Below are 17,163 nucleotides of genomic sequence, written 5' to 3'. Positions count from 1 at the left end.
CATGAATCTCCCAATTCTGATTCCTCCATATAGGCATCCAAGTAGCTAATCCATTAGCTACCGCCCATGAGTCAGTAAATATATGACACTGTCCTCCCTGATGGCCTGATGCACTGCCATCAGTTCAGCATATTGGCTACTTCCCCCTATCCCAGAACTTTCCAGAGTTTGCCTAGTACAGGGGTTATAGGCTACTGCTTTCCAATGTCTCTTCTGTCCTAAATATTTTGCTGTCCCGTCAGTAAACCAAGCATGTTTCTTCTGTTCTACATTTAGTCCATCATACCCATTATTCCATTTCACTAAGGATGGCACCATCTGTTGCTTAGATTCAAGGGGTTTTTCATTTCTCTCAGTGCCAGTGTTTGCCACCGATTCATGTAAAGCAGAAACTCCACTTTTGCCTGTTCTGGACCTATTCTGAATATACCACTTCCATTTGATTATGCTTGCCTCTTGTGCATGTCCAATTCTCTGAGAAGCTGGGGTACTCATTACCCAAGTCGTAATTGGAATTCCAGGCCTTAATATCTCTTCATGACCCAGAGTTAGTTGCTCAGTTTCTATTAAAGCCCAGTAACAGCTGCTTCTCCAAAGGTGTATCCTGCGCTCCAGATGAGGGCAGTTTCCTTGACCAAAAGCCTAAAGGTACATTTCGGCTCTGTTGTTTTTGCCACAAGACTCCAATTTGCATAGTCATCCTGTATAGTCACTTCTAACTCCACTGGCCCATTTTGCATAGGCCATAAGTCCAGAGCTAATTGTATAGCAGCCTTTGCTTCCTCAAAAGCTCTACTTTGTTCAAGGCCCCAATCAAATTCATATTTCTTTCTGGTGACTTTATACAAGGGTTTTAAAATCTGTCCCAAATGTGGGATGTGGTGTCTCCAATAACCAAATAGCCCTATGAACTTTTGGGCCTCTTTCTTATTAGTAGGGGTGGGAAAATCCTGGATTTTTTGTCGAGCTTGTGGGAGAATTTTTTGCAGTCCTCTATTCCACTGTATCCCCAAGAATTTTATGGTTTGAGCTGGCCCTTGAACCTTTGCGGGGTTGATTTCCCATCCTTTGCTTTTCGTATGGTCAAGAACACTCTGGCTACACCTTCTCAGGTCAAATCCGATGAGAGCAAGATTTACTCATTCCCCCTCATCTGCGCCCTCTTCCCTCCTACAGAACTGCTTTTTCTTGCCACTTTTATGCGACATAATTTACCCCATTCTATCTCTCCCTTTCTCCCTTGCTGAACATATTCCTCTCTCATCCCGTAATTTGATTTCATTTTTTTTAGATATCATCCCTTCATATTCAACTCACCCTGTGCCCTCTCTCTCTCTCTCTATGTGTATATGTAGGGGTGTGTGTGTGTGTGTGTGTGTCTGTGTGTGTGTGTGTGTATACACATATATATATACACACACACCTACATATATACATACATACACACACATACACATATATACACACAGATACACACACACACATACATATATGTATATGCATATTCTTTTCGGCTACTCTAATACTGAGGTCTCATGAATCATACGCATCATCTTTCCATGTAGGAATGTAAACAAAACAGTTCAGCTTTAGTAAGTCCCTTGTGATTTCTCTTTCTTGTTTACCTTTTCATGCTTCTCTTGATTTTTGTGTTTGAAAGTCACATTTTCTATTCACTTCTGGTCTTTTCACTGAGAAAGCTTGAAAATCCTTTATTTTATTGAAAGTCCATATTTTGCCTTGGAGCATGATCCTCAGTTTTGCTGGGTAGGTGATTCTTGGTTTTAATCCTAGCTCCATTGATCTCCGGAATATCATATTCCAAGCCCTTCGATCCCTTAATGTAGAAGCTGCTAGATCTTGTGTTATCCTGATTGTGTTTCCACAATACTCAAATTGTTTCTTTCTGGCTGCTTGTAGTATTTTCTCCTTGATCTGGGAGCTCTGGAATTTGGCAACAATATTCCTAGGAGTTTTCTTTTTGGAATCTTTTTGAGGAGGTGATCTGTGGATTCTTTCAATTTCTATTTTACCCTCTGGTTCTAGAATATCAGGGCAGTTTTCCTTGATAATTTCTTGAAAGATGATAACTAGGCTCTTTTTTTGATCATGGCTTTCAGGTAGTCCAATAATTTTTTTTTTTTGACTTTGCATTGAATTAATTTATGCACTAGTCAAGTCATGGAGAAGAATTTTGACCAATGGAATGAATCATGAGAAAGAAGAAACAGAACCAAAAAAAAAAAAACCCAAAAACAAAAACAAAAGAGAAGCAGAAAAGGCGAGCATGTAGTGTGCCTCAGTCTGTATTCAAACTTTGCAGTTCTTTGTCTGGATGAAGATAGCATTCTCCATCGTGAGTCCCCTGGAGTTGTCCTTGCCCCTTAGGTTGCTGAGAAAAGCGCAGTATGTAAGGGTTGGTCCTCACAGAATCCACATATCTGTGGCTGTGCACAACGTTCTCCTGGCTCTGCTCCGCTCACTCAGCATTATGTCGTGTAGGTTTTTCCAGGTTGTTATGAAGTCTGCATCATCCCCATTTCTTATGGCACAATAGTATTCCATCACCTTCATATACCACAGCTTGTTCAGCCATTCCCCAATTGATGGGCATCCCTTTGCTTTCCAATTCTTGGCTGCCACAAAGAGAGCTGCTGTAAACATTTTTGTACATATGGGTCCTTTTCCCGCTTGCGTTATTTCTTTGGGATACAGGCCTAGAAGTAGTATTGCTGGGTCAAAGGGTATGAACATTTCTATAACCCTTTGGGCATAGTTCCACCCCGCCCTCCAAAATGGCTGGATCAGCTCACAACTCCACCAGCAATGCAACAATGTTCCAATTTCCCCACATCCTTTCCAGCATTTATCATTCTCCTGATTTGTTATTTTAGCCAATCTGACAGGAGAGATGTGGTATCTAAGAGTTGTTTTGATTTGCATTTCTCTAATCAGCAGCGATCCAGAGCATTTTTCCATATGCCTGTAGATAGCTTTAATTTCTTCCTCTGAAAACTGCCTGTTCATATCCTTTGACCATTTCTCAATTGGGGAATGGCTTGTATTCCTATATATTTGGCTCAGCTCCCTGTATATTTTAGAGGTGAGGCCTTTATCAGAGATACTAGTTGCAAAGATTTTCTCCCAATTTTCTGCTTCCCTCCTAATTCTTGTTGCATTGGCTTTTTTTGTACAAAAACATTTCAATTTGACATAATCAAAATTATCCATTTTGCATTTTGTAATGCTCTCTATCTCTTGTTGGGTCATGAATTCTTTACTTTTCCACAAATCTGATAAGTAAACTATTCCTTGCTTTCCCAAATTACTTAGAGTATCAACTTTTACTCCTAAATCATGAACCCATTTTGACTTTATTTTGGTATATGGTGTAAGATATTGGTCTATGCCCAGTTTTTACCCTACCATTTTCCAATTTTCCCAACAGTTTTTGTGAAATAGTGAATTATTAGCCCAGAAACTGGCCTCTTTGGGTTTATCAAAGAGTAGATTGTTAAACTTGTTGATTTCACCTACTTGTGTACCTATCCTATTCCACTGATCCACACCCCTGTTTCTTAATCAGTACCAGGCAGTTTTGATGACTGCTGCTGTGTAGTACAGTTTAATATCTGGTGTGGCTAAACCACCATCTCTAGCATGTCTTTTCATTAATATCCTAGATACTCTAGACCTCTTGTTTTTCCAGATGAATATTGTTATTATTTTGTCCAGCTCAGTAAAAAAATTTTTTGGTAGTTCGATTGGTATGGCACTGAATAGATAGATTAATTTAGGTAGAATTGTCATTTTTATTATATTAGCTCGGCCTATCCATGAGCAACTGATATTTTTCCATTTATTTAGATCTGATTTTATTCACGTGAAAAGTGTTTCATAGTTATGTTCATATAGGCCCTGGGTTTGTCTTGGCAAATAGACTCCCAGATATTTTATAGTGCCATCAGTAACTTTGAATGGAATTTCTCTTTCTATCTCTTGCTGTTGGGCTTTGTCAGTAATGTACAGGAATTCTGAGGATTTATGTGGGTTTATTTTATATCCTGCAACTTTGCTAAAGTTGTTTATTATTTCAAGTAGTTTTTTACTTGATTCTCTAGGATTCTCTAGATAAATCATCATATCATCTGCAAAAAGTGATAATTTAGTTTCTTCTTTTCCTATTCTAATTCCTTCAATTTCTTTTTCTTCTCTTATTGCTACAGCTAGTGTTTCTAGTACCAAATTGAATAATAGGGGTGATAATGGACATCCTTGTTTCACCCCTGATCTTATTGGGAATGCATCTAGTTTATCCCCACTACAAATAATGCTTGTTGATGGTTTTAGGTAGATGCTATTTATAATTTTGAGGAAGGTTCCACTTATTCCTATGCTTTCTAGTGTTTTTAATAGGAATGGGTGTTGTACTTTGTCAAAGGCTTTTTCTACGTCTATTGAGATGATCATATGGTTTCTGCTAGTTTTGTTGTTGATATGGTCAATTATGCCAATAGTTTTCCTAATATTGAACCAGCCTTGCATTCCTGGAATAAATCCTACCTGGTCATACTGTATTATTCTCGTAATGAGTTGCTGCAATCTTTTTGCTAATATTTTATTTAAAATTTTTGCATCAATATTCATTAGAGAAATTGGTCTATAATTTTCTTTCTCTGTTTTAACTCTACCTGGTTTGGGTATTAGTATCATATTTGTGTCATAAAAAGAATTTGGTAGGACTCCTTCTTCACCTATTTTCCCAAATAGTCTACAAAGTATTGGAATTAGTTGTTCTTTAAATGTTTGATAGAATTCACATGTAAAACCATCTGGCCCTGGAGATTTTTTCCTAGGGAGTTCGTTGATGGCCTGCTCAATTTCTTTTTCTGATATGGGGTCATTAAGAAATTTCACTTCCTTCTCTGTTAGTCTGGGCAGTTTATGTTTTTGTAGATATTCATCCATACCTCTAAGGTTGTCAAATTTATGGGCATACAGTTGGGCAAAATAATTCCTAATTATTGTTTTGATTTTCTCTTCATTAGAGGTGACCTCACCCTTTTCATTTTTTATACTGGTAATTTGATTTTCTTCTTTCTTTTTTTTAATCAAATTGGCCAAAGGTTTGTCAATTTTATTGGTTTTTTCATAAAACCAGCTCTTTGTTTTATTTATTAATTCAATAGTTTTCTTGGTTTCAATTTTATTAATCTCTCCTTTGATTTTCATTATTTCTAATTTGGTATTTAATTGGGGGTTTTCAATTTGCTCTTTTTCTAGCTTTTTCAGCTGTATGCCCAGATCATTGATCTCCTCTTTCCCTATTTTATTCAGGTAGGCATTTAGGGATATAAAACTTCCCCTAAGAACTGCTTTTGCTGCATCCCATAAGTTTTGGTATGTTGTTTCATTATTGTCATTCTCTTGAATGAAGTTATTAATTGTTTCTCTGATTTGTTCTTTGGCCCACTCATTCTTTAAAATTAAATTATTTAGTTTCCAATTAGTTTTTAGCTTATTTTTCCATGGTTCTTTATTAAGAATGATTCTGATTGCATCATGATCTGAAAAGGATGCTTCGACTACTTCTCCTTTTCTGCACTGGATTGTGAGGTTTTTATGCCCTAGTAAATGGTCAGTTTTCGATTATGTGCCATATACTTTTGAGAAGAAAGTATATTCCTTTTTATCCCCATTCAGTTTTCTCCAGAGGTCTATCATATGTGCCTTTTCTAAAATTCTGTTTATCTCCTTAACTTTTTTCTTATTTATTTTGAGGTTAGATTTATCAAGTTCAGAAAGGAGGAGGTTGAGGTCTCCCAACATTATAGTTTTGCTGTCTATTTCTTCCTGTAAGTCCCTTAACCTCTCCTCTAAGAGTTTGTATGCCTTACCACTTGGTGCATATATGTTAAGCAATGATGTTGCTTCATTGTTTATGGTGTTTTTTAGCAGGATGTAGTGTCCTTCCTTATCTCTTTTAATTAAATCTATCTTTACTTTTGCTTTGTCTGAGATTAGGATTGCTACACCTGCTTTTTTTACTTTAGCTGAGGCACAATATATTTTACTCCAGCCTTTTACCTTTACCCTATGTGTATCCCCCCCGTTTCAAATGCGTTTCTTGTAAACAGCATATTGTAGGATTATGGTTTTTAATCCATTCTGCTATCTGCTTCTGTTTTATGAGAATGTTCATCCCCTGCACGTTCCTAGCAGAAACCATATGATCATCTCAATAGACGCAGAAAAAGCCTTTGACAAAGTACAACACCCATTCCTATTAAAAACACTAGAAAGCATAGGAATAAGTGGAACCTTCCTTAAAATTATAAATAGCATCTACCTAAAACCATCGACAAGCATTATCTGTAACGGGGATAAGCTAGATGCATTCCCAATAAGATCAGGGGTGAAACAAGGATGTCCATTATCACCCCTATTATTCAATTTGGTACTAGAAACGTTAGTTGTAGCAATAAGAGGAGAAAAAGAAATTGAAGGAATTAGAATAGGAAAAGAAGAAACTAAATTATCACTTTTTGCGGATGGTATGATGATTTATTTAGAGAATCCTAGAGAATCAAGTAAAAAACTACTTGAAATAATAAACAACTTTAGCAGAGTTGCAGGATATAAAATAAACCCACATAAATCCTCAGCATTCCTGTACATTACTGACAAAGCCCAACAGCAAGAGATAGAAAGAGAAATTCCATTCACAGTTACTGATGGCACTATAAAATATCTGGGAGTCTATTTGCCAAGACAAACCCAGGGCCTATATGAACATAACTATGACACACTTTTCACGCGAATAAAATCAGATCTAAATAAATGGAAAAATATCAGTTGCTCATGGTTAGGCCGAGCTAATATAATAAAAATGTCAATTTTACCTAAATTAATCTATCTATTCAGTGCCATACCAATCAAACTACCAAAAAATTATTTTACTGAGCTGGACAAAATAATAGCAAAATTCATCTGGAAAAGAAGAGGTCTAGAATATCTAGGGTATTAATGAAAAGAAATGCTAGAGAAGGTGGCCTAGCCATACCAGATATTAAACTGTACTACAGAGCAGCAGTCATCAAAACTGCCTGGTACTAGTTAAGAAATAGGGGTGTGGATCAGTGGAATAGGCTAGGTACACAAGTAGGAGAAATCAACAAGTTTAGCAATCTACTCTTTGATAAACCCAAAGAGGCCAGCTTCTGGGCTAATAATTCACTATTTCACAAAAACTGTTGGGAAAATTGGAAAATGGTAGGGCAGAAACTTGGCATAGACCAATATCTCATACCATATACCAAAATATTCAAAATGGGTTCATGATTTAGGAGTAAAATCTGATACTATAAGTAATTTGGGAAAGCAAGGAATAGTTTACTTATCAGATTTATGGAAAAATAAAGAACATGACCCAAGAAGAGATAGAGAGCATTACAAAATGCAAAATAGATAATTTTGATTATGTTAAATTGAAAGGTTTTTGTACAAAAAAAGCCAATGCAACAAGAATTAGGAGGGAAGCAGAAAATTGGGAGAAAATCTTTGCAACTAGTCTCTCTGATAAAGGCCTCATTTCTAAAATATACAGGGAACTGAGCCAAATATATAGGAATACAAGCCATTCCCCAATTGAGAAATGGTCAAAGGATATGAACAGGCAGTTTTCAGAGGAAGAAATTAAAGCTATCTATAGGCATATGAAAAAATGCTCTGGATCACTACTGATTAGAGAAATGCAAATCAAAACAACTCTTAGATACTACATCTCTCCTGTCAGATTGGCTAAAATAACAAAACAGGAGGATGACAAATGCTGGAGAGGATGTGGCAAAACTGGAACATTATTACATTGCTGGTGGAGTTGTGAGCTGATCCAGCCATTTTGGAGAGCAATTTGGAACTATGCCCAAAGGGCTATAAAAATGTTCATACCCTTTGACCCAGCAATACCACTTCTAGGGTTGTATCCCAAAGAAATCACACAAGCGGGAAAAGGACCCATATGTACAAGGATATTTATGGCGGTTCTTTGTGTGGTAGCCAAGAAATGGAAATCAAAGGGATGCCCATCAATTGGGGAATGGCTGAATAAGCTGTGGTATATGAAGGTAATGGAATACTACTGTGCCTTAAGAAATGGGGATGATACGGACTTCGTAACAATCTGGAAAAACCTACACGATGTAATGCTCAGTGAGCGGAGCAGAGCCAGGAGAACATTGTACACAACCACAGATATATGGATCCTGTGAGGACCAACCCTGACATACTTCGCTCTTCTCAGCAACGTAAGGTGCAAGGACAACTCCAGGGGACTCACGATGGAGAATGCTATCTTCATCCAGAGAAAGAACTGTGAAGTTTGAATGCAGATTGAGGTGCACTTCATGCTCGCCTTTTTTCTTCTCTTTTGTTTTTGTTTTTGGGTTTTGTTTTTTTTTTTGGTTCTGTCTCTTCTTTCTCATGATTCACTCCATTGGTCATAATTCTTCTCCACAACTTGACTAGTGTATAAATTAATTCACTGCGAAGTTATACATGGTAGTTATATGAGATTCCATGCCATCTTGTGGAGGGAGGGGGAGGGAGGGGAGAAAATCTGGATCTCAAAATTATGTAGAACCGTGTGTTGTAAACTAAAAATAAAAAAAAATTTAAAAAAAAATTATGATTAAACAGGAAAAAAAAAGAAATATGAGAAAAACAAATGTGAAAATTGTGAAAACTTTACCTGTTATTGTAGTAAATGTTATAATTTAAAATTTGAATCATTTTTAAACTTACAAAATATGTATTTTATATGTTTTTGGTTCAAATTCAGGGTTAGAAGATTCCTGTCATGACATTTTCAGAGAAGCACATAAACCTAGTATGAAATAAGGATTTTCATGTTCTTACGTCTTACATTGTTTTTGGGTCCCTGAAATGCAATTTTCTGTGATGCCATACATCTGGCTCTGTTAAATGCCCTCCAAAGCCCTTAGCTGGCAATTTTTATATCCCCATGGACAGTCTTCAGTATAAATGATAAAATATTCATCCCTTGAGCCTGTAGCATCACTAGTAGAGGGTGTGTTAAAGTGTCTTACTGAGCAGGAAGTTTAATATTTCAGAATCACCCTTTAAGGACTTGGAGAGAAGTTAGATATACATGTGTGTGTGTTTCTATCTATCTCTATATGTTTGTGTGTATGTTTGTGTGTGTGTGTGTGTGCGTATACACACACACACATACACTCACACATGCAGAGAGAGAGTTTGAGAGGTGGTTGATGATTGGTGGTTTGTGGAATGTATAGAGGGGGTTCTTTTAATTTTGTTAGTAAACATGGGGAAGAATACTTATATTTTTATGTTACAGAAAATGTCTGAACTTCTTCCCAGGATTAGGGAAATTTTTTTTTATCGTATTGAGAACATTTAAAGTATATTTTAAGTTTGTTTTAAATAGAGGGATAGATAATAGACGTGTGATTTTACTGGCATAGGAAACTCCAGTCCAAGGTAGCACCTTATCTGCAACTTAGAGCTTGAGTTGGCCAGGGCACTAGTAGCTAAGTGACATGCCCAGGATTATGCAGCCATCATATGTCAGGCTCTCTGTTGCTCTCTATGCACAATCTAAGCCATTCTGCATCTCATTTTTTGTATTGGTGGAAGAAAATAATAACAGACATTTATATTATGCTTGCTATATGCCAGGCACTGTGCTAAAGCATGTTACAGTGATTATCCCATTTGATCTTCGCAACGGTCTTGGGAGGTAGATGCTATAATTATTCCCATTTTACAGATTAGGAGACTATTTTTGAGACAGAAGTGAAGTGACTTGCCCAGGGTCACATAGCTATTAAGCATCTGAGGTCAGATCTGAACTTGTCCTCCTGACTCCAAGGCCCAATGCTTCATCCACTTTGCCACCTATAATGCTCAGTAGAATTTCCAATGCCATACTTGATTTGAGCACTGAATTTTAAAGTCCTTAACAAGTATTATTAGGGTGGTAGTAAATTTTTTGTTTAATTAGACTTTCAATTACAGTGATTTATTTTTGTTGTCGTTTGATCCCAATAAGTTAAAAAGATTTTGTAAGAGGTTATAGTTCTAAATCAAAGACAGGTGTAGGAGGGGTCAGTGTTTTTATTGAGGGCTTCTTATTTGAAAAAAAAAACATTCATTTTAGGGCTACTTACAAGTGAAAAGCAACTTAATTTCGTTATTTTTGTTACTATGTGAAATGTAGAAGAGACAAAGATATATAGGCAGTAATAATGACAGACATTTAGTGCTTTAAGACTTAAAGAAAATTTTATACATATCTTCATCTTCAAAACCACCCTGTGGTATTTGCTGCTGGTATTGTTGTTCTTTTACAAATGAGGAAACAGGCTCAAAAATTTTTTTTAAGTTTTGATTTTTTAAATTATAGAGTAAATATACAACTTGGAATGAATTTGTGGCAAATTGTGCAATAAGCAGATTTTTAAAAAGTGTTTAAATAAAGTTTAAAAAACAAATAACAATAGAAGAACATTTTCTGGCAGAGGACACATAGTACAAAAAATAGTGTATATTTGGATAGTACATTCATTTTGCAATAGTGCAACTTGAAGTATGTATTTTTTATTGTCTTTATAACTCTACACTTCAATAACATTCTGACAACTCCTATTGAAAAGTCCTTTTTTAAAAAATGGCATAAATCAGATTTCCCCTCACTTGATCAGTTCCCTCCACGTTTAGATGTTCAGTAGAGCTTAGAATTATCCAGAGTAACAAGTTGTTATTTAATCAATTTTCAAAATTAAAATTTCAGGAAAATGGCAGTAAGATAAAGTGAAGAAAAACATGGACTAATACAGTCCTAATAACTTAACATGCATATCCTTTTGATATTGGGAGGAGGGGGAAGCCCTTTATGGTAAATTAAAGAAAAAAAAGGGCAGATCATTTTGCATAAGAAATTTAGCAACTTTTATAGAATGTCTTTACTTTGCTGTTACCATTTGTATAAACTCTTTGCAGTTTACTCAGCTATCAATAGCAGTATCTGCTTCCCTGATCATTTCCTCAAAAAATAGAGGGAAGGACTTTTGGGGAATGATGAGTTCAATTTTGGACATGTTGAGTTTAAGAAGTCTATGAGACACCTAGTACAAGAAGTCCAATAGGCAGTTGGAGATGTGAGACTGGAGGTCATGAGAAAGGCAAGAATTGGATAAATACTTCTGAGAATCATCCGAGATGATATTTGAATCCGTAGGGATTGATGAGAATCCATCAAGGGAGAAGGGGAGGAGGACCAGGAGAGAGCAGTCCCATGAGAAAATCTAGACAGAGGAGAGTCTCAAGGAAGGAGAGAGTGATTGTGTCAAATGATGCAGAGGTCAAGAAGGATGAGGGATTGAGAAAAGGCTATTAGTATTGTTAATTAAGAGGTCATTTGTAACTCTGGAAAAATTAGTTTCATTTGAATGATGAAATTGGAAGCCAACTGCAGTGAGTGAGAGGAAAGGAAAGTGGATTCGCTTCTCTAAGAATTTAGCGGTGGGGAGGTAATATAGGACGATAGCTAATGAGTATGGATGGATTTTAAGGATGGAAGAGACTTGGGAATGTTTGTCTGTGAATGTGCAGTAGAACATGGAAAGATTGAAAATTGGAGTGGAAGTAAAAGGAGGGCAGTCTACTAGGCAGGATGGAATAGGTTCACTTGTTCATGTAGAAGGTTTTGTCTTGACAAGGAGAGGGTACCACCTTTTTATATCAGAGGGATGAAGGAAGAGATGAGGGAGGGTTTATGAATGGTGTGAGATGAGGAGGGTATGAGAGGAGCCTCTTATGGATACGCCTCAAAACATGAGGCAAGTTTCTTAGCAGAGAAGGGAAGCCATGGGAAATTTGAGGAGGGATGAAAAGTTTGGAAAAGCCACTGTGGAGAGTGGTGTAGTGACTCATTAGGGAAGTGTAAAAAGATTGCCTTGCCTCAGCGAGGGCCCGTTTTGAGATTATGTTACATAAATTTGCAGTGGACTGAGCATGATTTCATGATTTTTTTTCAGCTTTGAGAAAGCAAAGACCATTTTGGACTGTGAGGAATTGGGAAGAGTTCATGAAAGAGGTGAATTTTGGTCTAGCCACGAAAGGGGAGTAGCATAGTTCTGAGACAAAAATAAAGAAGACATAAAGACCCATGTATTGAGGTTTAAATGTCAAACTGTTGTCACACTCTGCTGATCGAAGAGTGTTATCACTGCCTTGCAAGATACTAATTATATGATTGCCTACTGTTCACTATTCTTGAACTGTATTTTATTCTTAAATCTTCAGAGGGTCCCTCAGAATGGGTTAGTCTAGGTCCAGTTATCCCAACTGAGGCCAAATTAGTTCAGAGTTGCTGATTAGAGTTGTAATATTACTGTTATTCCTGTGGCTGAATGAAAGAAAAGCAAAGAATTAAACTTAAACCTAAACCTGAACCTTAGGCTCGATACCCTTACTTGGTGTCAATATAGAGTGTACGATAGTTGCTTACCAATGGGTGCCGTGATACACTTTTTAAAATGGTGATAATCATAATTTTAGGACAATAAGACCTCAGGTAAAATATATCTATAAATTTAAAGCATACTTGTAAATTCATCTCAGGTAAAATATACATCAAGTAATTTTGATGTTTATATGATTCAGTTTAAATGAAAAGCAGTGTATCGTGTATTTTTGAAATCTAAGCAATGCTTTCCAAAACTTAAGAGGATTACTAACTTTTTCTTTATTTTTATTTCTCTCTTAGGATATTTTATTTCATTTCAATAGTTTTTCCTTTGAAGAACTTATGTTTCTTTAGGAGTTTTGAAAGCATATTGGTTATGTACGTAATGGGATTTTACTAGTGCAGAGTTTATAATAGTTAGGTAGCTGTCTTATAGCACGTTGTTTTATAAGGTGCTGTACTTATGTTAGCTCACTGTATCCTCACAACCCTGACAGGTCTAAGTATTATTATTATTTCATTTTTATTCATGAAGAAATTGATGATCAAGAGATGAAGTGGTTTGCCCAAGGTCACACAGCTAAGTGTCTTCCTTTACTATAAGCTCATTTCTCTTTCACCCTAGCTACTATTAAACTGTGAACAAAATTCATGTAAAATATTTGGAGGAGGATTAAATGATCATACTTAAACTCACTGGAGAAAGAATTTTGAAGTGAACATTCTTTGAGACACTTTTGTTGCAATAGCTAGAGGAATTAAAAATATGAAACCATAAGTTTTCCTACTCACTCTTAGGCTTGGGCAGTAAAGGATTAAGGTGAGAAGACCTTAGAAACAGATTTTCTTGATATATAGGCTCATAGGATTTAGACCTGGAGATCTTCTAGTCCAGTTCTCTAATGGAAAGCAAGACCCTAGAGTGTTGTGAAAAAGTTTTCCCAAGGTAACATAACTAGTCGATAGAGTAAGGATTTGAATCCCTTGCTTTTTGCCCCAAATTTTTGTGATTTTTCATCGTATAATATACCATTATATGACAAAGTAACTTCCAGAATTTCACTGTTACAGAATTTATGAAGGAAAGAACAAATTTTAGATGCATTGTTAAACCTGTACGTAGGGAATTTAAAAAATCCTGCTGATGGCTTTTGTTGTCTTTAAATGTAATCTCTGAAACAGGTAGTACTTCTAAAAGAATTAACACAAGTAATGTTGTTAGCTCAGTACCTTGCAGATAACAGATGTGCAATAAATGTTTACTGATTTGTGATACTCTGGGTTCCTTTCGTGAACGCAGTGTAAGAATCCTCTTATTCTAAGAAAATAAGCCTATGAGACTATAATTTTTAGTGTAAATCAGTGAAAAATAATGGTTATTATCATGAATTATATTTTATGGAAGAAGTTATGGGAATTTTATTTTAAATTTTGAAGAATACCGGTATTTGTAATACTAAAATTCTTCAATGTGTTATTTTGGTGCCTCCTTGTGGAGATTTATATTATTGATAATAATACAAATGAATCATAGAAATTCAGGATTATATTACTTTGAAAATAATGCTTTGCAAAAAGGTGACATAAAAATATTCTTAGGTACTGTAGAAGGTCAAGATTTAGTTTTACGCCTAATTACTTAAATTAGGCTATTCTAGATTAGCCAGTATAGCAGAATTATTTTTGTGGTCCATAATCATCATAATTACATTGGTAACTTTATGAACCTCACATTTATGTATGTATATTAGACAATTTTCCTCTAGTTAAATTTGTATATATTTTAATCTAAAATATTTTAAATAAGTATAGTAAAATATGCAAAATTTTGTTTGCTGTTTTCCATTTCTTTTTCACTTTGTGGTTATGACATGAAAGCAACAGTTATCTTTATTCAATCCTCAGTTCTATTGTTAATAATGGTATTTGGTTTAGGTAAGATTTGATGTAGTCTCCCCACACATTGTTAGCAATTATAAGGGCTTTTAGGTTGGTAATAATTGAGAGCCTAATGAAAATAGTGTATGTTATATTAGGGAAATTTTAAAATATAACAATTTCATCATCAGCGCAAGAGGGTGAAAGTTAAAATTTTTACATTTTTCTCAGGAACAGAGATATTCCTTATAGCTTCAAGTTTAGAATCTCACTCCTTTTCCATCTTCCTGTCTTATTCTCATAGGATCATAGATTTAGAGCTGGAAAGGACCTTAGAGGTCATTGAGTCCAAACTCAACATTTTACAGATGAGGAAACTGAGGCCCAGAGAGGGGAAATGACTTGCCGAAGGTCACACAGGTAGTAAGTAGCAGAACTGGGATTCAAACCAAGGTCCTCTAACTTCCAAATCCAGTGCTCTGTCAACTGTGTCATGCGTTTCTGATTTAGTTCCATTGTCTTTTACTTTTTTTCGTAAATCATCCTACTCTACTTGAAGGCCTTCTGTGAGTTGCAGAGCCCAGGCATAAAAATGTACATTTTGAGCCATAATGTGGGGGAAGAATCTCCAAGATAATACATGAGGGGCAACAGATAGCAGTGAATTCAAAATAGTCCCAAGAGCCATGCTTGAGGGTAGAGAGAAAAGTATTACTTCTAGCTAAGTTAATGGGTAAGAGAATAGTGAGGGATTCTGCTTTTGCATTTTATATTATTGTGTGGTAGCATGATGGTAAGGTATAGCATAAGACTTATACCAGGTGAGGGTGGAACGTTAATTGGAGAAAAGTGAATTAGATGGAGAGATTAGGGAAGCCCATCACAACATTAGGAAATAACACTTTGATAGTAATTGAGATTCCCTTAGGAAGGAATCGAAGTCTTGAGAAGAGTAAGTAACCCAAATAGCTATGATGGGGGGATACTCACAAAGGAACTAAAGGTTGGGAATTATAAGCAGCAGAAACAGATCGCATATTAGACATTTGGAAACAAAAAGGAGGAAAGAAAGTAGCTGTTGGGTCAAGACTTTAAGGGGAAGGTGGGAAAAGTGGCAGAGGTTAGGGTCAGTACTTCAGGGTTAGTATTCTGGAATAGAAGAGTTCACAGTGATAGGACAGAAGGAAATAAGTAAATATATAGTGATTAAAAGTAGGGAATATACTAGTACTTAGTGCTTATTCTGATGGTTTCAGTGTTTTTGAAAAATGAAACAAGGTATTAGCTATTAAGATACAAATTTTTGGGTAAGGAGTTTAAAGTTTAATGGAAAGCTGGACAATGTTAAGATTTTGAGAGCATGTTAGGAAGCAAGTATCATAGCAAGGCATAGTAAGGATTCAGTGTTGTGAATTTTATAGGGATGGAATCAAGGCAATGTCGAGTCTTTCTGCAAAGGCATTCAACTTGTTTATACACAAAAGCAAAGATGATCCTAGAGGTTACTAAGGACTGGAAGTGATTGTAGAAGTATGATGATTCCTTACTTGTTTCGGCCAGTCTAAAGAGAGAATTGGAGAGAAAGTACTCATTAGATTTCTGTTCTGAAATATCTCCAAGATTGAAGCCAGGTGTTGCAGATCACCTTATGTGTTTGTTCTTTTCCTTCATGTCCCTTTTAGAACTCTCAAGGTTAGTCAGTTATTTTCCTCACAATTTCATTAGGAAATTTGCCAAAGGCATCCTTTCGAGGCAGCTGTCTCTGGACCCTTGGAGGCTATCAGTAATGTGTTTCTAGTCCATGAGGTATTCAACAAAAAGTGTTGGGTTATGCTAGGTCCTTGGTGCTTAAAGAAAAAAAAATTCTCCTTTACTACATGCCAATATATCTTTTGTAATAGTAAAATGCATCATCAACATTTTAAGGCTCTTCCTGTTCTAGGTTTTTTTTGTCATTCCTCCTTTTCAGAAATAATTCTGTTGTTCATTATAGATGTAATGTGTAGTATTAATGACCCAGTTTTACTTCTTAGAAATAACAGATATTTGGAGGTTTTGCATAGATAAGGAAAAGTCTCTTGTTTGGGAACTTTTAAATTTTTGGCCATTTTCATCATTACTTTAAATTTTAACAAGCAGAACAAACCTTAATTGTGGTCTTTTTGGTTATACGATGCTGTGTGCATGTTAATTTATCCATTATGTAAAGTTGATGGAAATATTAAATGTATGTATCACTGAAATTAATATTGTGATGTGTTAAATTATTAGAATTAAGACATTCATTTATCTTTTTCTTCATATTTCACTCAATATAGGCAACTGTTGAAACATATGTACACATAATATATTAGACTAACTGGTTCTCTTGTTTCCCTAAACTGTCTTCTTTCAGCCACCCACACAGAATATGCCTATGGGTCCAGGAGGGATGAATCAGAGTGGCCCTCCCCCACCTCCACGTTCTCACAACATGTCTTCAGATGGAATGGTAGGTGGGGGTCCTCCTGCACCACACATGCAGAACCAGATGAACGGCCAGATGCCTGGTAAGTTTTTCTCTTCTAAGACATTAACACCAGAGTTGCTTAGCAACTGAAACGACATGGGGGCTCAAGGGATACTAGATTGTTGATGACAAAACTGCTTTGAATGCCCCCGAGTACAAGCTCTCTTAGAGTTTGTTAGCTACAGAGCTACGTGACCTGTATTCAGTGTTTATCAGGCTGCCCTTGGGCTTTGATGTAGCTGACACACAGCATTCCTCTGATGAA

General features: G+C 36.0%; 1 protein-coding gene across 4 annotated transcripts in view; it reads left to right on the top strand.

Annotated features, from left to right (window-relative positions):
- Window positions 1-17,163, top strand: part of SS18 (SS18 subunit of BAF chromatin remodeling complex) — an 89,508-nt gene that overhangs the window by 26,039 nt on the left and 46,306 nt on the right. For all 4 annotated transcript variants that reach the window (XM_036757272.1, XM_036757279.1, XM_036757297.1 and 1 more), the window contains one exon: window positions 16,785-16,938. In XM_036757272.1, coding sequence (XP_036613167.1) covers window positions 16,785-16,938 — 154 coding nt within the window. The remainder of the gene's footprint in view (window positions 1-16,784; window positions 16,939-17,163) is intronic.

Source organism: Trichosurus vulpecula, chromosome 1 (assembly GCF_011100635.1).
Source record: "Trichosurus vulpecula isolate mTriVul1 chromosome 1, mTriVul1.pri, whole genome shotgun sequence".
NCBI classification, from domain to species: domain Eukaryota; kingdom Metazoa; phylum Chordata; class Mammalia; order Diprotodontia; family Phalangeridae; genus Trichosurus; species Trichosurus vulpecula.
This window is presented reverse-complemented; position numbering and strand designations above follow the sequence as displayed.